Source organism: Marmota monax, unplaced genomic scaffold, assembly GCF_021218885.2.
Source record: "Marmota monax isolate L192 unplaced genomic scaffold, Marmota_monax_Labrador192_F-V1.1 WCK01_AAM20220418_F8-fsc00061, whole genome shotgun sequence".
Lineage (NCBI taxonomy): Eukaryota > Metazoa > Chordata > Mammalia > Rodentia > Sciuridae > Marmota > Marmota monax.
This window is the reverse complement of record NW_026695230.1, coordinates 9,516,698-9,542,168: the sequence shown is the minus strand read 5'-3', so window position 1 is coordinate 9,542,168 and position 25,471 is coordinate 9,516,698. Positions and strand designations below refer to the sequence as shown.

At 44.6% G+C, this 25,471-nt stretch overlaps 1 protein-coding gene across 6 annotated transcripts in view; it reads right to left on the bottom strand.

Moving 5' to 3' along the window:
• Nucleotides 1–25,471, bottom strand: part of Plekha7 (pleckstrin homology domain containing A7) — a 215,618-nt gene that overhangs the window by 16,285 nt on the left and 173,862 nt on the right. For 5 of the 6 annotated variants that reach the window (XM_058576952.1, XM_058576955.1, XM_058576951.1 and 2 more), the window contains 10 exons: nt 22,696–23,218; nt 22,089–22,175; nt 21,264–21,383; nt 18,875–18,928; nt 9,525–9,593; nt 9,270–9,350; nt 8,532–8,681; nt 7,845–7,946; nt 1,041–1,149; nt 663–889 (listed from right to left, as the gene is read on the bottom strand). In XM_058576952.1, coding sequence (XP_058432935.1) covers nt 663–889; nt 1,041–1,149; nt 7,845–7,946; nt 8,532–8,681; nt 9,270–9,350; nt 9,525–9,593; nt 18,875–18,928; nt 21,264–21,383; nt 22,089–22,175; nt 22,696–23,218 — 1,522 coding nt within the window. The remainder of the gene's footprint in view (nt 1–662; nt 890–1,040; nt 1,150–7,844; nt 7,947–8,531; nt 8,682–9,269; nt 9,351–9,524; nt 9,594–18,874; nt 18,929–21,263; nt 21,384–22,088; nt 22,176–22,695; nt 23,219–25,471) is intronic. The other variant, XM_046438058.1, reaches the window with a different exon arrangement.

The following is a 25,471-nucleotide window of genomic DNA, read 5'->3' as shown; positions in this document are numbered from 1 at the left end:
TGGGCCACAGACTTGACCCAAAGACCTGGGCTGGGGGTCCAGAATAAAACAGAAGAGTATGGAGATGCTGGCTTTAATATCTAATATGGAGACCTTTGGCGAGTTTCAACACCCTGGGGCTTTAGTTTTCTTCTCTATGGGATGGGGATACTGTCTTTCCTGTCCATACCCTATGAGGCTATATGCAACCTCACAGACCAGCACAGTGCTCAACTTGGGGGTGGGAAGTAGCTCCTTGCTGGAAGGAGCTCCTTGCCCAATCCAGGCTATGTAACTGCAGGCAAGCCTCTGCAGGCCTCCTTGGACCCTGTGTGGGGACAGCCTCACCAACAGCCACACAACCCTCTACACGGTGCAGATCACAAATTCCACCCCACTCAGTCCAGTCACTTCTTGCTGGGCCTCAATTTTTCCAACTGCAAAATGGGAGGGTTGGGCTAGACTATCTCTCAGAACCCTGCCAGTCCCAAGAGGCAAAGGCACAAGAGCAGGGTAAATACAACTCCTTAACTGCTCAGGACCAAGGACTCCAGTGGGTTTCTGTGTCCTCAGGTTTTCTGCAGAACATTTCTCCCAAGATAAGGTGATCTGAGGACAGAAAAGGGCAGTCAACAGCCAGAGAGGAAAACAAGACACTCAGAAAACAAGTCACCAGAACTTACCACTTTGGGCTTTGTCTTAGTTGGTGACTGAAGGGGGGACGTCACTTTCCTCAGTTGGGGTGGGTGAGGTCGGTACGGCACATAGGTCTGCAGCTGCGGGAAGAGGCGAACCTCCAAAGGGGTCCGCACAGGACTGGTGGGAGGGCTGGGCTGCAGGGGTGGCTTGCTCTCAGAAGTGGAGAGTGAAGGCACAGGCGGGTGAGGGAACAAAGGCACCGTTTTCCTCTCTAAGGGACATGGAGGGAAATAATCATGGGATGGAATAAAGACGCTACTCTTCAGGGGAACAGTGGAGTGATAGTACCACAAAGATCTGCATCTCCACCGCCATCCCACCCACCCCTACCCATTCCCCACACCCAGGGAGATGCTCCTCACCTGGATTTTTGACCGATTCCACCAGGATTCTATAGTTCTCTTTATTTGCGCTCAGGCCTGCAAGGACATCTTCGATCCTCCACAGATCCTTCTGTATCTGTGACTTCTCCTGGGGAAGGCAAGCAGGTGGTTCATTGCCTTCTTAGCTCCTTACCAGAATTTTCTTCTTGAGATTTATCTTGCCATTTCATACAGTCCCTCCCCCTGAGGGGCAGCACCTGCTTTAGAAACTGTACCAGGACTAGGGTCAAGCCTGCTCACAGCCTCCTAGGGAAGTGGATCAAGGTCTAGGGAGAAATTCTGGAATAGCTTTCACCAGTTCAGTTTGCCTATTTCTACCTAATTTAAAAACAGACTGTTGTAAATATTATAGGATTCCATTTAAATACTGAGTGAAGTATCTAGAGTAGTTAATTTCATAGAGACAGGAAGTAGAATAGTGGCTGCCAGGAGTGGGGAAAGGGAGGATGGGGAGCTGTTTAATAGTTTTGTTCAAGTGTAAAGTTCTGGAGATGGGTGAACAGCAGTGTGAATGTACTTAACAATATAGAGCTGTACTCTTAAAAATCGTTAGGATGGCCACGCATGGGTAGTACATGCGTGAAATCCCAGTGGCTCAGGAGGCTGAGGCAGGAGGATCTTGAATAGCGAGACCCTAAGCAACTTAGCAAGACCCTGTCTCAAAATAAAAAATAAAAAGGGCTGGGGATGTTGCTCAGTGGTTAAGCATCCCTGAGTTCAATCCCCAATAAATTAATCAATTAAAAATGGTTAAGATGAAAAAATTTCTGTTTGTATAGTTTATATATATACATATATATATATATACACACACATATATATATATATATACATATATATATATATAAACTGTCTTATGCAACCATAGCAGCAGAGGAGGAGGGAAGGCAAGGACTGGAGGTTAAATTACCTCTAGAATTTAACTTTTCTTTTAAAAAAAAATATTTATTTTTTTTAGTTGAAGGTGAACACGATATCTTTATTTCATTTTTATGTGGTGCTGAGGATTGAACCCAGTGCCTCATGTGTGCTAGGTAAGTGCTCTACCACTGAGCCACCACCCCAACCCCTTAACTTTTCTTTTTAAAGTCAGAGCAGAATCCTGGGATTTGAGGCTTAGTTAGAAGTACAATGGGCAATGGAATATTATTTGGCCATAAAAAGTGTTGAAGTACTGATACGTGCCACAACGTGGATGAACTCTAAAAACACTACACTAAGGAAAAGAAGCCAGGCACAAAATGCCATGTTATATATTTCTTTTATGTAAAATGTAAAGAATAGGCAAAGCCATAGAGACAGAAAGTGGATTAAGAGTTGACAAGGGTGGAGTAGGGAATTGGGGAGATAGGGAATGACAGTGGGCACAGGGCTACTATTGAGAGGTGATGAAAATGTTATAAAATTGTGCTGACAGCTGCACAATGCTGTGAATACACAAAATACACTGAGTTGTACACTTAAAAAGGCAAATTTTTCTGGGTGCGGTGGTACACTCCTGTAATCCCAGCAACTAGGGAGGCTGAGGCAGGAGGATCCCCTAATTCAAATCCAGCCTCAGCAACTTAACAAAACCAACCCTAAGCAATTCATTGAAACCCTGTCACTAAACAAAATACAAAAAAGGGCTGGAAATGTGGCTCAGCGGTTAAGCACCCCTGGGTTCAATCCCTGGTACCAAAAAAAAAAAAAGTGAATTTTGTGGTACGTAGATTATAATATGATAAAACTTTTTTTCATAAAAAGTACAATGGGAAAAGAACTATGCTATATGATCATATGCACAATTACAACCAAGATCGGATAGGATGAGGACCTAAAGGAGATGAAGAGGGGCCTGATGTGGTTAAGGGGTTGTGGCCATCTTCTAATGGGGATGTGTAAACTTCAGATGTAGTTTTTTTGTGGTCCTGTAGATTGAGCGAAGGACATCACACATACTTGGCAAGCACTGCATCCCAACCCAGATGTAGTATTCTTTTGATTTTTAAGTTACAATGGAGGGAAGACAGACTTGGTCCCACTCGAAGGACAAAACGAAAAGCAAGTTTCACACCCCCCATCTCCTCTCAAGGTTCCTGGATGCCCTTCAACGGGAAGAGTTCTCACACTACATGATACTTACCAACCTGCCCAATTCCGCAACTAGATTGTGTGCTCCTAGATACTCCCCCATAGGGTCTGGTACTTAGCAGATTTTCAGTGCACATACATTGAGTGAAAAAAGTAAAATCCTCAGTTAATCTTCATGTAAAATCCTCAGTCAAATACTTTCCAACAGCTATGACAGCAGATGTCCAAAGGCTCCTGTGCCAAGAGGGCTCATGCTTCCATTCTCCTTGTCCCAACAGCAAAGTGTACCCTCGGGGCTGACAAGCAAGGAACAAGCTTGGAACTCAGCCCCACACTCAAGTACCATCCTGAAACAGGCAGGCGCACTGCTGCCCTTACAGTATGTAAGTTAACAGGGATGGTCTCCAGAATTGAAGTCCCCAAGCTGAGTGCTTGGAAAAAGTAAAAGGGAAAACATCTCTCCTCTTCCTCCTCCTTAGCTCTCAAGCAAAGCACTCCTGTCAGCCCATTCTCCTATCCCTTTTGCCTTTCTGACATTTCTACATGTAAAAGAGCAGGGAGGAGCAAAGGCCAGACAGTCTCTTTCTCCAAGGGTGATGGAATTTTGCAACTTAACAATGAGGTGTGGGGGAGCTTTGGGGAACAAGGAGGTAGGGTTTTACTCCTGTATCCTTATACCCCATGGGTGGAAGCCTGTCAGCACAGGTTTGGACTCCCTGTCCAGGGTCGGGATGGGAACACCTACAGGTAGCCTCACCTATCACGGCTTCTTACCACACTGTTCCCTGGGTATTCTATCCCTTGGTTTCCTTGATGACTAGGCGGCCATGAAGACCTTTACAAATAAAGCTGCCCACTTCACTGAAAAGATTATGAACTTTCTCACAGCCAAACCAAAGTAACAGAGGTGAATTTCCAAGCCATTACTGAGAAGTTGCAGATGGGTTGCAAGCATACCCCCAGTGTTCATGATTTGTCTAGGGCTTTAACAGCCTGCCTGGCCTAGGATTACACCGAAGAGCTTAGCACAGAGCCTGATCAAACAGGGCTATGACTCCTAGGTCACTGAAGCTCTCAGAAAGCCTGAGCAATGCCATGGAACAACATTAAAACAAAGCCATAGGCCACAGGCAGGCTTGTCCATCTGCTAGAAACTTAAAGGACTCAATTCTCCAGGTAGTTTGTAACAAGATCTATTTTACTCTGCAGATTTATGTTTTAGAGGGGGAAAAAATGATTCTGAGTCTATTATGTATTTAATCACTATGAAATACAGTAGGAACACAAATACCCAATAATCATATTTAAAAATGTTTAACTTAAGCCTAGAGTGGTGGTATAAGCCTGTAATACCAACTATTTGGGAGACTGAGGCAGGAAGATTACAAGTTCGAGACTAGCCTGAGCATTTGAAAGATTCTGTCTCAAAAAATAAGAAAAGAGGCTGGGGCTGGCGCTCAGCGGTAGGGCGCTCGCCTAGCATGTGTGAGGCACTGGGTTCGATCCTCAGCACCACATAAAAATAAATAAGTAAAATAAAGGTATTGTGCCCAATATAGCTAAAAAAAAAATATATTAAAAAAAAAGGACTGAGGATATAGCTCAGTGGTAGAGCACCCCTGGATTCAATCCCTAGTAAAACACACACAAACACACACACACACAGTTTAACTTACCACTAATTATATAAATGTAAATTAAAGCAAGATGTCATTTTTAGCCAACAGACTGGCAAATATTAAAAAGACTGATAACATCAAGTGCTGGCCAGGATACAGCAAACAGACTCAGCATTCTCAGTCACTGTGAATGGGAGAGTAAATTAGTGCAGTCTTTTAGACGGCAATTTGGCAATATTTATTAACTTTTTTGTATTTAAAAATACTTGTGACTGTGGTGCATGCCTGTAATCCCAGCAGCTCAGGAGGCTGAAGCAGGAGGGGGTTCAAAGCCAGCCTCAGCAAAAGTGAGGCACTAAGCAACTCACTGACACCTTGTCTCTAAATAAAATACAAAATAGGGCTGGGGATGTGGCTCAGTGGTTGAGTGCCCCTGAGTTCAATCCCTGGTACAAAAAAAAAAAAAATTGTTACTGATACATAAAGACATTTAAATTATATATACTAATGAGGTCCATGTAATGTTTTGATACATGTATACATTTTATAAAGTTTATATCAGGGTAAACATATCTGTCTCCTCCAATATTTATTATCCCTTTGTGGTAAAATATGTGAAATATTTTTTTCTTCTTCTTCTTTTTTTTTGAGATGTATATTTGTATTATTGCTACCTATAATGATATTTGTCAACTTGTGAGATGTGTCTCATTTCAACTTAGCAAGTCTACTCCTAAGAACCTATCTTAGAGAAATGCTTATGAATGAGTCTGAAAAGGCAATTACAAGTATGTTCATGACAGCACAGTTTACGAAAGCAAAATGCTAGAAATCACTTAAATGCCCACCACGAGAGCAATGGCTAATAAAGTAGGGAATATCCAGGCTATGAAATAGTATGTTGCAATCAAGAACTAATTTACTTTACTTTACTTAGACTCTTGCTGTCCCATACAACTTTCTAAGATTCTGGAAATCTTCTGTAACCTGTGTTATCCACTATGACGGTTTCTGAGCACGTGGGATGAGTCTGGTATAAATGAAGAATTCATTTTTAATTTTAGTTGTAATTAATTTAGATAGAAATATCATAAACTTGAGAGCATCATTCCTAGAAAGATTTCCACAACATAAAGTTATAATAAAAAGGAAGTCACCAAATGGTATGTGTGAACCTCTTAAAGTAAATCTTTTACTTGCTCCCAAACCCAAATAAATTATATGATTCTATGTAGACACATATGCTTATAAATGCACACAAAATGAGCAGAAAGAGAACACCACAAACTGGCAGCCCTGACTACATGCAGGGAGGGTGAGAGGAGTGGGGTAGAACACAAGAGAGAAGAGATTTTTTTATCATTATGTTTTTGCTTCTCATTGTTTGAATTTTTCTGAAAAATGTATTCATGTATGATTTGTATAATTATAGAAAAATATGAATATAACTATAAAAGCTAAAAAAAATTCCTGCTAAAATCAGCATGGATCATTGAAGTTCAAGGAAGAGAGGGAGGGAGGGAAGGAAGGAGGGAGGGAGGGAGGGGGGAAAAACATAAGAAAATGTTAGCACAGATGAAGGAAAGTTAGGTTGCAGGGACAACAACAAGAGACAGATAGGTTCTGGGAAACCACATACCCCAGCAGCCTGGAGTCAGAGGCAAAAGTCTCCAGGGAACAGTGGAATCCAGGGAAAAGTCTCAGGACACAACAAACCTAAACTCCTTAGAGTTCACATATTCATTAAATCACCTGAATGTAACTGCCTTTTCAGACTCATTCATAAGCATTTCTCTAAGACAGGTTCCTAGAAGTAGACTTGCTGAGTTGAAATGAGATACATCTCAAAAGTTGACAAACATCACAGTAGGTAGCAATAATACAATATAAATCTCAAAAAAAAAAAAAAAAAGGAAGAAGAAGAAGAAATATTTACCACATGTATTTTACCACAAAGGGATAATAAATATTGAAGGAGACAGACATGCTTACCCTGTTATAAACTTTATAAAATGTATACATGTATCAAAATATTACATGGCACCTCATTAGTATGTATACTTAAGTCTTCAATTAGTATGTATAATGTAGACTCAAGTCATCAGTTAGCATCCCAACAAAATTGGCATGATATGGTACAAAAAAAGCCTCTATGAATACTTGCTGAATTCAATAAACAGAATTTATGTCAGAGTCCTGAAAGAAGGAGACAGAGATCTGAAGTTGATTTGGAAAGCAGGTCATTTTCCGTTTTTAAAAATGTAAGGGTGGGTAGAGCTGGGAAGGTTGCTCAGTGGTAGAGTGCTTGCCTGGCACGTGTGAGGCCCTGGGTTCAATCCCCAGCACCACACACACAAGAAAGAAAAGAAAAGAGGAGAGAAGAGAAGAGAAAAGAAAAGAAAAAAAAATTAAGGGTGGGGTAGAAACCTGGTTGGGCACCACAATCTGAGGAGGGCAGCTTGGGGACCCAACCTGGAAGAAGAGAAACCATACTGGGCGTTTCATTGTCTCACCTTTGTTGAGACAGAGGCTACTGTCCATGGGGGTGGCCTGGATTTTAAGGTAAGGAGGCAAGGCTCTAAAGTCACCTTTCCAGGTGAGGCAGGGGCCACAAAGATAGGTATCACCCAGATTGGCCTCCAGAAATGCAAATGAATGCCTGGAGACCAGAGGCACCTCAATGGACTGGTCATATTCTCTCCTCAGGCAGAGGGATGATAGCATCTATCTTCAGGAATCTGAGGCAGGACTCAGGTGGGGCTTCCTGCTCCTGTCTAATCTGTCTAAGGAACTCAAGAAGGAAACACACATCACTCTCACAGCTCCATCTCTGTAAAGTGCTCCAGGTTGGTATTGGTCTACTTCTCCAAAGGATCAGAAGAAAACCCCTTCCAAAACAAACAAGAGTCTGTCTCTGAGAGCAGAGAGGCATGGGATCTTGGGTGAGGCTTCTCATCATGGCCTAGTTGAAGGAAGGGATCTCTCAAGGGAGAGCTTAAGGGGGTCACTTCACAGGGCTAAGGAAGAGAAAGTTCTGGGGTAGTGACTCAGAGGCAACCATACGTCAGAGGGATGAACAGCCCTTGGTCACCTGGAAAAAAAAGGCTCTTCTGTGTTGCTCCTGCAGGGTCTGCTTCAGCTGCGCCACATCCCTCTCCAACTTCAGGTACTCATTCCAGGCATTTTCCATCTCCTGTTGGTCAAGGAAATGCTTCTTGTTCCAAATTATCCCTGGCCTCCCAAGTGGCCTCAAGAGCACCTGAGCTCCTGACCTTGAGCTGACCCAGTCAGGGAAAGTGGGAAAGGGACTCAATGGGCCTTCAGCAGGTCTGGTGGGATAGAGACCAGAGTAGGAACAAATGTGCTACTTGACCCTGGCCACCCGCACTCTTCCATTCAGGAACACTTTAATTCCCTTCCCTTGCAGAAGGGCCTGCACCCACATCAGACTCAGAAACTAAAATGTGAAAATTATGAAGGCCTAGAATTAACTGCACACAGATCAGAATACAGCCTACAGGCTGCTCTGAGTAATCTGGGTCCTTGAGTGTCCTCAGTCATCTGGAAGCCCCTGATAGAAAACAATCTAAGGCACAGGTGGAAACAGACTTGTCACCCCTAAAAAAGCTGTTGTAGAGAGGTGGGCTGGAGAAGTTCTTCTATTCCAAGACTTTCCCCTGGCTACCATCTCAACTTCAGCTGAGGAGATGAGAACAGCAGCCCGTGGCCTGCCCGTTCTGAGGGGAAGTGTCTGCCCCCCTCCCCACCCTCCACGCACAGTGGACTCTCTGGACAGCTCAGCTCGGATGTGGACAAGGTCCTCCTGCAGCAGCCTCTGCTGGTAGGAAATCTTCTCCAGGTGCTGGGGCTGGTCTCGGTACTGCTCCATCTGTCTGTGTAACACCTCCAGCACAGATTCTAGCTGGTCCTACACCAGAAAGGGTTGAAGAGCAACAGGATGAGAAAATAGCCCCCAGAGGCCTCTCCATACCAGGAACAAAGAAAGCTGCTGGATCTAACTAAGGCTGAAAACACCAGCTGTGGGCTGAGGGGCAGGGCATCTGATACCAGTTCTGATTCTGTAGAAGGGCCAAAAATTCTAACAGCTCTGTGCTTCTGTTTCCTCATCTATAAAATGGACATAAAGCCACCTAACTCTTTATGGGGTAAAGTATGAAGATAAATGAAAGAGTTGATAGAAAACTCTGGGCCCCTTCCCTAGGGCCTAGATGCCTGGGTCATCACATAGAAGCCAGTGGAGCTCCTCTCCCAGGCTCATCTCTCAGGGCCTCCAGGGAGAGATGGGCCAGAGCAGAATGGAGGAGTGAGGGTATCTAGAACAAATAGGCTGAGAGGAGAAACCCTCAAAGAAGCATCACTTAAAGCAAAGGCACTGTTGTGGATAAAGTAATCATGTTGTTCAATACTAAAATGAGAGTTCAGTCAATGTCTCAGGAAAAACTCAGTGACAAAATGTCCCCCCACCCATCCCAAGATTATGCAAACTGATGCATACTTTGTTCTCCTTGAGGGCTCGTATCTTGTCTTCCAAGTCCTGGAGGATCCTGTCTTGTTCACAGAAGACACTCAGCTTGACCTATAAGCAAAAACAGGTTGGGGAGGGCCTGGGAGAATGAGAACAGGGCATGGCCTGGGGGTAAGAGCAGAAAGCCTCTAGCTACAGAACCATCCAAACCCTTCTGGAAGCTGCCCTCGCCGGGTCTGGGTCAGGAGGCAGCTGAGGGATCAGCCTGTCACTCTGCTCACTCACGTCAATGTCACTCTCCGCGATCTTCATAGGCTTCAGACTTCGATCCTTGAGAAGGTCTCGGCCTGTCATCTGGGAGGTGAACAATTAAAGAAGACTTAACTGTGGTTCTTAGAATCAGAACTCTGGAAGGAAAGTCGGCCCTACAGTGGAGGGGTGTGAAAGTCTGGGCAGTGGCAGGAGAGGGTCATGGCACAAATGGGGCAAAAATTCAAGCAACATCTGCTTGATCTCTATGTCTATTTCATTTTAGGGAAAAACTAAAAACTTTTTGTGATCCTTGTAAATTTCTCAAACTAAAGAAAATGTAGATGTTCAAGTTACACAATCATCAATTTTAAAAGCATATACTTGCCCAAAAGGAGTGTGATAAGTCAGTATGAATCTTGGAAGGTATGCCACTGATAAAATTGAGGTTTGTTACTGAAACAGACACAAGTTATAGAAGTCCATCACCCCCCAGCCTACAGTAGTGGGGTCAACAGGTAAGGAGGAACAAATTCCCTGAGCATTGTCAAGCCTCGGTTTAAGGAAGTCTGAGCAGCCTCCTTCCTTGTGAGTAAGGCCAGCACACCCTAAACTAATTGAGAAAAAGACCTGCCCAAAGAAGAAGGAACCTGGATAGTTGATCCCTGAATAACTGAGGCTAGGTTGTACTTGTAAAGTTACAACCTTCCTCTCTTTCCAGAAGTGTCTGTAGAAAATGAAAAGCTTTTATATGCTGTCTTCAGCCCTGAGCCTTGGAGAGGCTTTGACACCCGCAGTTAGACTCAGGTGCTCAGGAGATGAAACTCTTAAATACTCCATATATTTTCTCAATTAGGTCTCTTTTCAGAAGTGTCCATAGAAAAGTTACAACCTTCCTCATCTTCTCAAGAAAGGAAAACAAAGCCACCCAAATGTAAGGGTAAAAGAGGTTTGACATTTTCCGTCCTTCACTCAACCTGAAGAGTGCAGCATGTTGCCCATTTCTGAATTCCAAGAAGCTGAATCCAACTCTATATCCCATGTTTCCATTTCCTCCCATTTTCTTTCTTGTCAAAAGTTGTAGAGGGGTGCAGGGAGTGGCTTTTTCACAGATGCATTCATGGCCAAGACAAGGTCAGGAATAGCAAGGCCTAATGAACCTCATGTACGGGAGATGATCCCTCTGACATGTTTTACAGTTCTGACTAGGAGAAATGAAGGGCAGGACTAACCATAGACAGGTGGTATATGCACCGTGCAGAGGGTCCCAGCATGAATGCACAGACAGGTGCTGGAGAGAGGGCCTTTGCTTTCTCCCCACTCCACTTGGGAGATCCAGCAAGTGAGTGTGAATTGAGAGCTATATATGAGCTATCCTTCTCCTTAGAGCTCAAGTGTGCCCAAGGGTCCTATGCTACTACTGAGAATGACCAATAAATCCTAAAAGTTAAGGCCAAGGTCAAAAGACTTCTTGCCTTGAGCTGAGAATTGATTCTGGACTGCAGAACTGCTCCCCGCCCCTCTCTCATGATCCCTTTGGTCACACAGTTCTGGGCCAAGACCAGTCTTATTTTTTGCAATATAGTCTTGAACATAAGGCCTGTCACAATGGAAGGCACTAAACAATGCTTAACCAGTTCCACGTAGATCAAAGGGAAACATGTAGGTCAGTGTAAGTTCCTGGAAAGAGAAGAACTCAGCCAAATTTGAGTCCCCAAACTGGCAGATTATGTGCATATATACGCATACATAGTCATAGAACACATGGATACCTACAATAATCCACAAACAGCATGTGTCTCCTAAGATGGGCGAGAAGAAAGGGCATGGAATTAATCCTGGTGAACCACAAACTGCTGGATGTCCTAGGCAGGACTTGGGCTTTGAACTCAGGGAACCCAGGAGAAAATGCAGATGAAAGTGGGTGAGGTCTTCAGAACCCTTTCATCAAAGTGGAGGACAGTGAACTTGTCTATTCTCCAAGGGGGCTGACTCTCACTCATTTCCTAGGTAGAAATCACTTTCAAATTGAGATATGCTTTGGGGATTTTTCCCTCCAGCAAAATTCTTTCCCATATTTCACTGAAGATTTTTACCAAGGATATCTTTTTGGTACTTAAATAACAAGGCAGAGAATCTAATTGAGCAATACCTCATTTATCTAGCACTATCAGGAAAGAAATGAGATATTCTACAAACACACAAAAAAGGCATTTTGAAAAAGCTGAATCTCCTAAATTAAACTTTTTGATAGGAAGCTTTCTAAAAGCATGCCCTTCAATGCCTTCCTAGAATACTGAATATACATTCAACCTTTTCTCTCTCTCTCTCTCTCTCTCTCTCTCTCTCTCTCTCTCTCTCTCGGGATATCAGCACTCCCTCTTTTCTAAGAAATATATTTCCATCTTTTTTAATGTGCCACTTATAAGATACTGTGAGTTAGGGATTCAAAGAACTTAAAAGCTCAACAGAGGCAAAGTACTTACATCTCTTCCCTCCCTTCTGACTAGACTTGGTGCCCTTTAGGGTGTCTCACCCCACCCCTGACCCCGCTTGTGTCCGTCATGACTGTGATACACAGCACATCAGATTACAATGCTCTGCTTTCTCATCTACTCTCCCCACTGTGTGGTAACCTAAGTAGGGGTGACTGTGGAGACTGGGATGATTTTCTCTGAATCCCCAAAGCACAGCCAGGGCCCAGTACACTAAGAATATTCAGAAAATGTTCACTTATTGAGTTCATGAACTTTTCAAAATAAGGTAGGTTGTTACTATGGAGTAAAGGCCACAGGCTGCAGAGCACGGGCTACCTGATGCCTGTTCACACAGCTCAGAGGCCCTTTAAATGTCTGAAATTAGTTCCATTTCAGAGAGTGGAGGCTACTAAGAAATATTATATCCATATGTAATATATTAAAGCTAAGTTTCCTTTTAAAATTAAAATTATGCTTTGTGATGGCAGTGTTTAAATCCATTTAGACATCAACAATGCAAAACCCCAGTATCTGTCACCAGAAAAAGTGAACATTCATGGTGCTCATCCATTTGAAAGAATCTTTGCACAAGAGGGGAATCAAAGCCCCCCACCAGGCATCTTACCTCTCTTCCACCACATCCCAACACACCTTCTCAGGGCCCAGAATGGCAGGACACACCACCTGCTCCCCAACCTGCAGCCTCCCTTGGAAGGCTGGCCATGTTGTAGTCTGTGGTTATTCTGTGTCAGTCAAAGCGGGTATGGGGTGGCTGGTTTTACTCTAGTCCAGCCCCAGATTGTTATCCAAATATCTATACCCTGCCCCCAAGAAGAGGCCAAGGCCAAGGTGGACTCTTGAGGATACCCATACTCTTGAGGATACCAAGGGACCAGTAACTGCTGTTCCCTCCCAAGAAACTCATGCTCAACCCTATCTAGATGAGCCCTCACCATGGAGGCAGACAAGTGAGAATGGAAACACAACACAAGCTGGAGGCAAGCCAGGCAAGCTCCCCACCCTCTGGCAGCACAAAAGATGGGAGTCACAGAGCACCACAGATGAGCAGCTCAGCCTGGTGCATCAGCCACAATGCTGCAGAGAACTTCATTTAAAGAAAATAAACCGAAATGACTTGCAGGAAGCCTGGGGCGATCAGGAGAGCAACTGGTTAAGCGAGTGATGGAGCCGGCACTGAGCTAGAAGCAATGGAATGGCCCCACTCGGAGACACGGATCAGATCATCTTACGCTTCTCCTGGGCCGACAGCCCCGTGCTGACTTCTTCAGCACTTTGTAAAGCACGTTGATCAAAGGTTCATTATTTTTAATCTGTTCCAAACAAAAAAGCAAATACAACAAAACGTAACAGGTAAGACATCAGACAACACTTGAAGCAGCCAGAACCTGGGGAACTGGAGAAGGGGAACCTTAAGGAGGACATGCGTAGCGCAATTAAAATGAATCCTGGTGATGCTTATTCCCAGCTATGGGATCTTTCTAGACTCCTCTGTGAAATGGAGCACACTAAAGCCCTGGCCAAAGGGATCTTGTACAGGCTGTTTATGTGACAGGACTGCTTCAGAGCCCATATCCTTCCTGGTTCTGCCACAGAAGACAAAGGAGAATTTTGTTTCTTCCTTGCCTCCCTCAGCATGTTCTCTAAGATATCAAATCTGTGTTTAGAGTTGTGCCAATGCATTAACCTCACTGATGCCCAACGTTTTCCAACTTAAGTCCCTTTGGACTTTTCATCTCCACCCTTGGGATGCACCTAAATGATGATGTCTTACACCAAAGGTTCCAAATACTTATAGCTCCTTTTAGGAAACATTGTTCTCTTCCTCTAGGACAGTGGATTTTTTAACCTTGGTTGAAGACTGGAATCACCTGGGGAACTTTTAAAAATACTGATCTCTGAGTCCTACCTCAGGAGATCCTGAGGTAATTGGTCTGGAACGGAACCTGAGTGAGCACTAGGTTTTTTGTGTTTTTTTTTTTTCCCCTCCAATGCTGGGAATTGAATCCAGGACCTCATGTGTATGAGGCAAATACTCTATCCCTGAGGTACACCCTCAGTCCAGCATAGGGATTCTTCAAAGCCCTCTGTCAGGAGCTGCTCTGGAAATACATGCCCTTTAGTCCTGAGCAAGAGATACTGAACAATTATTGTGCCCAGCAATAACTTGGGCTTTACCTCCACTCGGGTAATGAGGTGTGGCTCCAGGAGTAGGCGTCACCGGGTGGGGTTGAGTCACACTCACCTGTTCCTTTGTAATCCTACCCCTTTGCCATTTTTGGGATAGAATGTTCCATGGAACTTCCCCTTGTGTGTCCCCTAAATAAGAATAAAGAATTCTAGTGGCTCGCTCTTTCCTCCAACCCTTAAGGTCAGAGAGCCGTCATGGATTTTGAAAAGGTACTTCTGTGTGTTTTTGCATGCTTTCTTTGCCGTTTTCTTAAGTTATTGGAATAGGCAGATTTTGTGAACCCAGCATTAGGCCTCCAGTTAGGATAAATGACAACAGCCCTCCTTGGTGATTCTAATGTGCAGTCAAGACTGAGAACTAACGCTACAAATCAATAATTCTTAACCTTTACAATGCCTCAGAATCACCTAGAGGGCTTGTTAACAAACACATTTGCTGGGACCCACCCTGGAGGTTCTCACTGAGCAGGTCTAGGATGGGACCTAAGATTTTTGCATTCCTAACAAATTCCTGGGTATTGCTGCTGGTCTGAAGATCTCTCAACCCTAGCTGCATATAAAAAACTCTCTAAGGAATTTTCTTTTATTCTTTTTGCTTTTTTCAAAGAGTAATACCTGAGTATTAAATCACAGTTTCTAAGGAGTAGAACTCAAACATCTATATTCATTTAATGCTCCCTGGCAACTGGATGTGGTGGCACATGCCTGTGAATCCCAGCGGCTAAGGAGGCTGAAGTGGAAGGATCACTAGTTCAAATCCAGCCTCAGCAATGCAGCAAGGCCCTAAGCAACTTAGTGAGACCCTGGCTCTAAATAAAATTTTTTAAAAGGGCTAGGGATGTGGCTCAGTGGTTAAGTGCCCCTGGGTTTAATCTCTGGTACCCGAACAAAACAACAATAATAAAACACCTTCCTGGTAGTTTCAGTTCATGGCCAGGATTAATAATCTCTGCTCTAGAACAACAAAACTCAAACTTCAGTGAGCACAAGAATACATCAGAACTTGATTACTTAATTCTGGTACCAGAGGCTCTAAATCAATAAAGCCCTTCCCTTCAGATCTGTTTTTGGGTTTTTTTCTTTTTCTTTCTTTTTTTATTTTATTTATTTTTATTTTTATTTTTTTTTGCTTTTATCTTTTCTTTTTCTTTCTTACATGCTGCACCCGATCTGTGTCTTCTAGAATCTGTGAGCTCATGTCTTTCTTTCTTTTTTTTTTTTTAATTTTTTTTCTTTCTTTTTTTATTTTAAAGAGATGAGGTTTCACTATCTTGTCCAGGCTGGCCTCAAACTCCTGGGTTCAAGCAATTTTACTGCCTCAGCCTCCCCAGCAGCTGTGATAAGAGCACTCTACTACAGCAGGCTTAGATCTGCATTTTAAAATCAAGCTTCCAGGTGTTCTGGAAGTAGATGATGTCCCAGATAATAACTTAAAAAACTCTGCCCCAGAAGCTGACTTTGGAACCAGACCCTGAACACAGAAGCACTGATTTTAGACTCAAACAGAAAGAGTCCAGAGTCCAAAAGACATGAAGTCATTGGTGGCATGTTCCTCACCAAAGACATAGGCCCCTCTGAAGTTGATCACAACCTTCTGAATCTGCAAAGGCACCTCCTGAGCAGCCACAGACTCCCTCCTCCACCTCACCTTCCTGGTTGTCCTTCACAGACACATCAAAACAACTCAAAGCCTGTGCAGTAGAGTACACCTATAGTTCCAGGTACCCTGGAGGCTGAGGCAAGAAGATCACTTAAGTCCAGAAGTTATAGACCAGCCTGGGCAACATATTGAGACCCCTCAAATAAATAAATAACAAACTAAAAATAAATTGAAAATAAACCAATTCAAGCTGTCAATAACAATGGGCCCCCCACACCACCCACTCTTTTAAGCCAGCTCGGGTAGAAGGTTCTGAATAGCAGAACTTACATGCCAGAAATACAAGTCAAAGAAGACAACTCTGGGGTGGCAAAGTATATTGTACATGAAAAAAAGAATGCAGGGGTGAAGTCATTTCCAGCCATGTAGCTTTGCAGAAATTACTTAACTTCTCTGAGACTTGGGTTCCTGGTTAGTAAGACAGAGATAATAGTTTCTATGGCTCAAGGTTGCTGAGAGGATTAAATGACATAAGTGGACACTAAGTCCCCAAACCCTGGGCCAGGCAGGGACAGCTGTCTGTCTGATCAATGTGGAGTCTGTTCACCCTGGCACAACCAAGTAAAATGCTGAGAAGTAAACACTCTCTAAGCACCCAGTAGTATAGAGTGTCTTCTAAGAGCCCCTGGAACATTGCTTCTGGATATAGGAATTGGTATGTTCCCTTTTTTGTTGTTGTTTTGTGATACTGGGGATAGAACCCAGGGCACTCTATTACTAAACCAAATCTCTAACCCTTTTGATTTTTTTTTTTTTCCTGGAGAAAGGATCTTGCTAAGTTACCCAGATCATTTAAAAGATGATACCACTACCTCTTGTACAGGGCTACTGTGAGGTTTAAAAATAATTCAGTTGAAGTCAAACACAGTAACTGGCACACAAAACACCCTCTACTGTTATTAAGCTTCTTTTGGAGTCAGGACATACAGGGACTCCTAGTTCTGCTGTGTTATCCCACGCCTCAATTTCTCCTTCTCTAATCTCTCATAGCTCAAATTTTATGAAACTGAATAAAACAAACTCGAGGTGCAGCTTCACTCCAGGACCACCTCTGAGTGTCTGCTATTACATTCAAACAGGAATTAGGAGACAGGTAATTCCTACAGCCGTTGCTCAGGCACTGTTTGAAGTTGCACTGTGCACCAAGCACAGTTTTGTGTATGCCTGTGCAGCTGCTGAGCCAAGCCTCTCCCATAGGCTCAGTCCATTGTAGAGACTCCATAGGTACTTCTGGACTGACTCCTTGGTCACAGGGTAGGGGCAAGAAGAACCTAGCAGGTAGGTGGCTATAACTGGTTGTCAAAGAGACCAAGGAATGGGGATATGGTACTGCACAGAGCAGAGGGATATGGGGGCTGGTGGACCTCTCTCCATGGGCCTCATGAGAAGGACCTTGCCTGTCCTAACAATGCAGGATGATGAGCTGGTCTGCCACATTCAGACCACACAGTCACATTTGAGCACTCTGAATCCTGAGGTACTACCTTATTTAAGTCACTTAAGCTCTGTGTGATCTGATTGTCATGTAAGCTGAGAAGATGTCCTGATCTTGGGGGCTGGTTGTGTAGCTCAGTGGTAGAAAGCTTACCAAGTATGCTTAAGACCCTGTGGTTCAATCCCTATCACAGCAAAAAGAAAAAGAAAGGAAAGAAGGGAGAGAGGGAGGGAGGGAGAGAGAGCGGGAAGGAAGGAAGGAAGGAAGGAAGGAAGGAAGGAAGGAAGGAAGGAAGGAAGGAAGGAAGGAAGGAAGATGTTGTGATCTGGAGAGTAATCTCCTACTTTTCCTCATGACCTCAACCAGGTGTGACTTTGTGCTAACCTTCCTTCTTAAGGACCAGGATAAAACCAGGACCCTGCCTCGGCCTCCACTTCATGGCCCTTGCCACTTCACCATACTTGGGGTTTCCTTGGCTCCTGCTGCTCCCTTTCCTTTAATCTCAACCAACTCCAACCCCTGGCTCTTTAATGTTCCACACATCTGCCACCTTCTCCAAAAGGTCTTCCTACAAGTCCACGGTACTTTGCGCAATTTCAGCTGAGAAGGGATCCAAACAGATCTTTATACAGTCATTGTACAAAAGTCTGTTATTTGGAGATTATTTTCTTTTCCCAGACGGCTTAAAAATTTGAGATCAGAAAGGCCCTAATGGTACTTAAGCATGAGACCCTGCCCCCATTTGCTGCCTTGGGGCCTACCATTCATGCCCCTGCTCTGCAAGGCTGGATGGAGACCCTCATGTTAAAACATCTCAAGCCAGGTATGCTTGGGGACCATGGGAGGCACAGCCCCATGGCAGTTGCCTGGGTGTCTCACAAGCTCCTCACCCACCCTTGGTTGATTAAAGGTCACATTCCTTCAGTATTTTCATGGCTCAGGCCTAAGGAGTGCTGTTCACAGTGGGGGCTTTCAGAGAGCTGTGGGGAGGAACAAAAGCAGCTCTCTTCCAGGCAGAATGCCTCTCCCTTCCACAGGAGCCTTCTCCAGTTCTCTGTGCTGTGCAGGCTGAATCAATGCCTGGAGCTTTACCACCTACGGGGGGGTCTAGCATTCATCTCTAAATGAAGGAGGGAGGTTATTGGTAAGCCCTGAAACCACATAATTCCATGTGCAACTTGCTCCCCCAGCAACAAAACCAAATAATGCACCAAGCCACTTGTGGCTAAAATACATATCAGTGGCACCCCAGGAACCAAACACAAACCCCTGCCCCTACCAGAGGCTCTAAAAAAGTGAATGGTTATTTTTAGGGGGAACTTTGGTTCTGACCAAGGGGAGAAAAGATCAAGATCTTGGGCCTTCATTATGTAAGCCAGATCCCTTATAGCAGAATTCAAAAAAAAAAAAAAAAAAAAAACCTGTGGAGAGCCAGAGTTTGACGCTATAAGAAATGAAATTTTTCTGATTCATATAAGAGATTTCTTCATTTGGGATCCAGATTTGATAAGACTACATGGCCTTTGGCTTTGCGCTCAGCTCCAAGGAAGTGACACTGTCAGAAAGGTGAGTGTCAGAGGAAGGCAGGATCCCTGATACCACTTACCTTTAGATCCAAGTACTCCAAGTCTTTCTTCAGCTGGAGGTAGGTATCATCAGCCTTCACAGGAAACACAGGGAGGGAAAAAAGAAAACCAAACAGTATGAACACCAAGACTTTTCATAACTAGGGGCTTCACAAATGAATCATTTACATTGCACAGCTTTGGAAATGAGGCCACGGCAGACCAACACATCCAGGGCCACGGAGGAAGCACAAATGTCTTGCTATAGCTCACAGAGCTCTTTTGGCACAGTGGAGACTGCAGGTCACTGTGGGCAAAGCCAGCTTGCCCCCCCATCCCACCCCGCAGCATAACATTCTGGTAGAAAGGCTCCTACCAGAGGGCTAGGACAGCAGAGCAGTTGAAGCAGATGCTGGGCCGAATGAGGGGGAGTCTACCTGGAAGAGCACATGCTATACCTGAGCTAGGGTTACATCAGTTTCGATTCTTTTTTTTTTTTTAGCTGTAGATGGACACGATACCTTTATTTAATTTATTTATTTTTATGTGGTGCTGAGGAATGAACCCAGTGCCTCACGTGTGCTAGGAAAGCACTCTACCACTGCGTTCCAACCCTAGCCATCAATTCTTGTCATCAAACCTTTGGACTGGGCCATTTCACATGCATGAAGTAAGATGACCCTGATTGGCATGGATGAATTCCTAGAAGAGTCAGGAAGATGACTTGGGTAATTCAGGAGGTCCCAATATGATGGTGGTTTCCGGAACAACAAGCATTGGCAGCCAGTGGAAGTTTCCTGAAGTCTTGCTCTTTTTACTCAGCATGAAGCCAATGTGGCCATGTCAAGAGCTAGGGGAAGAAGTCCCAGGATCAGACCTATCTGCTTGTGGCATCTCCTATTATCTGTTGAGCTCTTTGGTGTAATTACCAGAAACAGTGAAAATAAGCAAAAGCTTCTTTGATTCCTTAGAACTCATGCTCTCTTGTGAAACCAACAGTGAGACCAAGAGGCTGGGAGAGCTTAAGAATGGTCCAGGTGCCACATTTTTAGAAACTAAGAGAGGGTCTCCCAGTTAAACAAGCCAGGGCTGTGGAAGGTGGGATCATGCACAGCTCTGACATGAAATAATCACATTAGAAGTTCAGGTGGTGCTTTTAAACATGGGAAGAACTGAAGGACCACTGTCTAGGAAGCTTGTGGCTTGCAAGGTCTTATTTATGTTTTTACATTGTCCCCTTTTCCATTCCTACTTCCCCAATCAGCCTAGTCCCTACTACTTTCCACAGGAGTAGAAAAGACAGAGCTGGAGAATGTTATTAAAAATCACCCAAACCACAATTTATGGTTTTTGTATATGTCCCTTTACAATCGTTTTTCATTTTCTTTTCCTTTTTTTTTTTTCCTTCAGTACTAGGGATTGAGTCCAGAGCCTTATGTATGCTAGGCAAGTGCTGTACCACTGAGCTATGTCCCCAGACCTTCTTTAAAATTTTATTTTGGACAGGGTCTCATTAAGTTGCCCAGTCTGTCCTTGAACTTGCCATCCTCCTACCTTAGCCTCTCAAGCAGTTGGGGTTATTTTAGGAATGTACCACCACAAAGCTCTTATATTCATTTTTCTAAATATATTCCTGAGTCTCTTAGTTCTTGCTAAAACAGGACAGGGAAAGAAGGTGACAGTTCCATCACCCTCATCTATCCCATCTACCTCTGTGCAGCCTGGAGGGACCAACCTCAAGAGGCTGAACCTATCCCTACTTGAGGACAACTCAGGGGAGGAATCTGTTTCTTCGAGCTGCTCAAGATGCTTGGGAGAGCAACTCTCTGGCCAGTCCTCAAAGAGACTGACTGCAAAGCCCAATGCCCTGGACACTGTTTAGAACTCTGCGACAGATAGGTTTTACAAGGAATCCTGGATAAGTCCCCTCCCCTTCTGGATCTATTTGCTTTGTGTGTGTGTGATAAAAATTTCATCCCACCTAAGCTCTCCCATGGTACTGCAAAGCTCAACAGGATGAAATGTGAGATGCTTTGCAAGTCAGCAGGGCACTGTCCAGAAAAGAGAAGGCCCCTGTATTCTCCCTCCAGGCTGACCCACATGTGTCTTTCAGCATCCCAAGGAGTGCCCAAGGTGGCAACAAGGCTGACAGCTGGCATAGCCCTTCAGACACAACCACACACCAGCTTCACAGTCACTATGTATGGCTTGCGAAGCCAAGCTTCAGGTTCCTCACACCACATGCAGACCCCTCCCCAATGCCAGAGGGCAGGCTCCACCACTGGTGCAGCATCTGGCGGTGGCACCCAGAAGCAGGCAGGCAAGGAATAAGGGAGAGAGCCAGACAGAAAAGACAGACCAGAGCACAGCACAGGGGATCATGGGCCAGCATGTCACACCCCGGCCCTGGGAGAAGCCACCAGCGCTGACCTGGCAGGTGGGAAAGGTCAGGTAGCGCTGCAGTAACTGGCCAACAGCGAAATCTCGCACACTGGCCAACTTGGCCTGGTGCCGCCGCAACCGGGTGAGAAGCAGTGAGAGCTCCTCCAGCTGCAGGTGTGTAGACACATCAGGAAGAAATTAGCCACTGCAGGGGCATGCCACTTTAATTACACTCTTCGCCCCGGTGCCAGGATAGCACTGATGCGACACCACTAAGTAATGATTGCATTAATTTTGTCATTCGACAAGTAAAGGCAGTGGTAGCAAAGGGCTACAGGAAGTTGTTTTCTCAGGAAAGCTGCAACCAACAGTGCAACCTCACCCAGACTTGAGGTTGGTTTTAAAAAAAACAAAAACAAAAAATAACTTTTGTTTTTTGTGGTGCTGGGGATTGAACCCAGGGCTTTCTGCACGTTGGCAACCATTCTACCACTAAGCTACACTCCCAGCCCCCAGACTCAAACTTTGAAGGAAGAGTTAATTAATCATTGTAAAGACCAGGGAAAAAAAGGAGAGGAGCTACTGAGAGAGAGGCAAGTGGCTGGAATATGCTTTTGACAAAATTCTATTCAAAAGAGAAGCCGAGTCCAGCATTCCCTTGGACTTCCCCTTAAGTTCGTCTTTGAAGGGCCAGCTGCATGATGCCAAGCAAGTCACCAGATTCCTTTGAGCCTGAGTTTCTTCATCTCTAAACAGGGGTTAAAGCTGCCTGATAGACTGCATGACTCAGGGAGGAGGAAAACCCCCAGTAGATAAATTCTCACAGGCTGTATCCTATCATTCACCTGGAGGAGGAGATGAGGGGCAGCTTACCGATTTTCCATGTAAACTGGGAGCACTGACAGTGTGGGTCATGTAACCCATCGAGGGCATGGAGCGTCGGTCCACATGAGAAGAGTTCTGCAGGTGGGGAGACAAAAAGTCACAGTGAGGCAAGGAAAGAAGGCCTTGGGCACTCGCTCCCAGGTCAGCCTACCACATGCCACTTCACCTCTTTGAGTTCCAGATTCCTGTCTGTAAAATAGGAATACATATCTTCCTCAAAGGGTACAGCACAGAAAACTGTGAAAGCCCCTTGGAGAGTTAAAAGTTATGTTGGGCTATAAATAACTGAACTGACTGAGCACAGACATCTTTTCCTGCCTGCTGAGCAGCAGACTGTGTGACCTGTGCAAGTTATTTTCTCTTCAATGTCTCTGAGTTCTCATCTGTGGAATGGACCCATCACAGCACCTACTTCAAAGGGTTTTGGTAAGAATTAAAATAAAACTTCTAGAACTACACTTGCTTCCAAAAGTACTGCATAAGAGTTAGCTGTTATTATTAGTTCCACTAGCTCAAATCTGTACTCAAGCCAAGTGAGGTTCCTGACACCCAAAGGCCAGACCCCAGGCACATGACAGAGGTTTTCAAGCCTCACCTTGATGGTGTGGCCCCGTGCCTTCTTGGGAGAAGCCCCTAGTGAGATGTCCACACTCCTCCTCTGGTCCGGTGGCTTCACAGTAACCCTCTCTGCTGGCGTGTGTGGCCGCCGAGGTGGGAAGACCCTTGGAGGTCCAGGGGGAGGGATATCAGAGGGAGATGGAGGCACAGAGATGGAGCGGGGCACTTCCAGCATGCTCCTGCTCCGGCCCTGGTCGGAGAACTCCAGGGAGCCAGCACAGATGGGTGCTGTGGGGCTACCATGCCGGAACTGCTGGCGCTGCTGCCACTCATACAGCTGCCACACGGTGCCATCCCGGTGTGCCCGGCGCTCCTCACTGGACATCTTTAGGTGACTGGCTCGATCTTGTGCATATTTGTAGTCACTTGGCAGGTTCCGGGGAGGGGGTGAAGAGCCCCCTGAGGGGTGTCGGGCACTCTTGGGCAGAGTCTGGTAGTTTTCTGGGAAGGACAGGGGTTGGCTAGGACCCTGGCGAGGAAGTGTCTGGTCTGAGGGAAGGCTGAGGAGAAAGGGAAGGACAGGTCAGGCCACCAAGCAAGGGAACAGAGTTCAGTACATCCACAAAACCAGGCATGTTGGGGAGTCCTATAAAAACCCAAAATAATGATAAAGCAGACACCCAGGACTCCAGACTCCAACTACTTTTGTAGAAGACTCCAAAAGTAGTTTTGTCTGGCAGCTCCCTACCATCTGCCCATTTTCCTCTCTTCCAGTGTAGTGTAATTGAATGGCCTGATCCTTCTGTCTTTCTTGCCAGCAGCACACATGGGTGTGCTCATGTCTAGAAAAGGCTTTTTGTACATCTGGGTTCCTGCAATTTTGCCTCTGCCTGGGATCCTAGGACCAAGTTCTGGAGACTCTTAAAGGAAATGGCTACCATAGTTCCTTCCTTTTCCTACTATTCTAGTCTAGATACTGATTAATGATCTCTTCAGATTACTGGAAGACCTTCCTAAATCATTCCTAACCTGAACAGTCACTTGCTCTGATCCAATCACTCCCATAATCCAAACTTCCCCATAGATTTATGAAATCAAATCTAAATTCCTGCACCTGGCCTAAATGCATCTTGCAGCCCTAGTGTTTTCTTACTCCTCCTCCTACCAGGGCTAGGACTCAGCTGGGGCAAGCCAGATGCCTAGGGCTCAAACTTTCTCTGTCAGGCACAGCCCCACACCTGCTGGAGCCTGAAAATGAGCTTCACCCTGGTCCCAGCCCACTGCTGTCCACACCCTATCAACTTCTCACAGGGAAAAAGCAGGTAGTAGCCAAGCTCTACCATTCACTGGCTATGCAACTCTCGGTGTCTTTCTGACTGCTAGGTCTCAGTCTCACTACCTATAGTGTGAGACAGCATTACCTGCCTCAAACAGCTGTTCTGAGGAGTAAATGAGAACCTAAAGGAAAATGGCATTCTCTGACAAGATCTTCCACCAGTGTGCACCACCTTCCCCCCTCTTTATTCTCATAACACTCCTCTTCCCTCCCCAATCTGTATAGGTTCTCCTCCCCCTATTTACCCAAAACTTATTCTCCAGGACAGTGGCCCATGTCTTTCTTATGGGGGCCTTCACAATGCTGTATCCTTCAACTTTCCTCCTTTGTTTAACTTCGTTATCACACTGTCTATACCGTTTCCAAGGTCCTTTGTGGATGTGACCTTTTCATACTTGCAAGAAGTGTCTTCCCCAGCCAAGATGAAAGTTCTTGAAAGAAAAGAACTGTGTCTCACACTCTGTGGTATATTCCACAGTCTGGGGAAACTCCTGACACACATAACTAGTCCTTCAATAAGCACTTCAAGATCTGGATATGACTTTGAAAACCACTAAGAACTTGGTCATCCTAATTTCTAAGAAGGATGAAAAATTCAGTAAGGGACAAATTATGGAGCTTTATTAAGCCTTAAAGTCTAACCTGTAAGTATGATTGTAAAAAGAGATCAGGTTTGGAATCATGCCTGAGTTCAATACTTGATCCTGTTTTTTTGTTTGTTTGTTTTTTTGAGAGAGAGAATTTTTTTAATATTTATTTTTTAGTTTCGGCGGACACAACATCTTTGTTTTTGTATGTGGTGCTGAGGATCGAACCCGGGCCCCACGATTGCCAGGAGAGCGTGCTACCGCTTGAGCCACATCCCCAGCCCCTGATCCTGTTTTTATCAATTTTATCTAACAGACTTTGGTATAGAACCACCATTTGCCAGACACAGTTCTATGCCAATGCTACTCAAAGTGTGGTCCACAGACCAGCAGCATCAGCACCATCTGGGTACTTGTTAAAAATGTATGTTAGTGAAATAAATCAGGAAAAGAATGATAGATTCTGTATGATCTCACTTACATGTGAAATATTAAAATGTGGAACTCAAAGAAGCAAAGAGTAGAACTGTGGTTTCTAGAGATTGGAAATAGGGGGATAGTGAGGGGGAAATGTTGGTCAAAGGGTACAAAATTTCAGTTAGACAGGAAGAACAAAAATTAGAGTTCTGTGGAAAAATGTGGTGACTATAGCACATTTCAAAATTGCTCAAAGCTTAAAGTATTCTCACCACTAAAAACTAATAGAAGAGGTAACATTAATTCACTTAATTTAACCATTCTACAATATACATATATAAAATATTACATGTATCCCACAAATATATATTATATATAATTAAGACTTTTTAATTAAAAATAAAATTTTAAAGTGCAGATTATCAGTCCCACCACAGACCTACAAATCAGAAGCTCTGGGTCAGAGGCTGGTC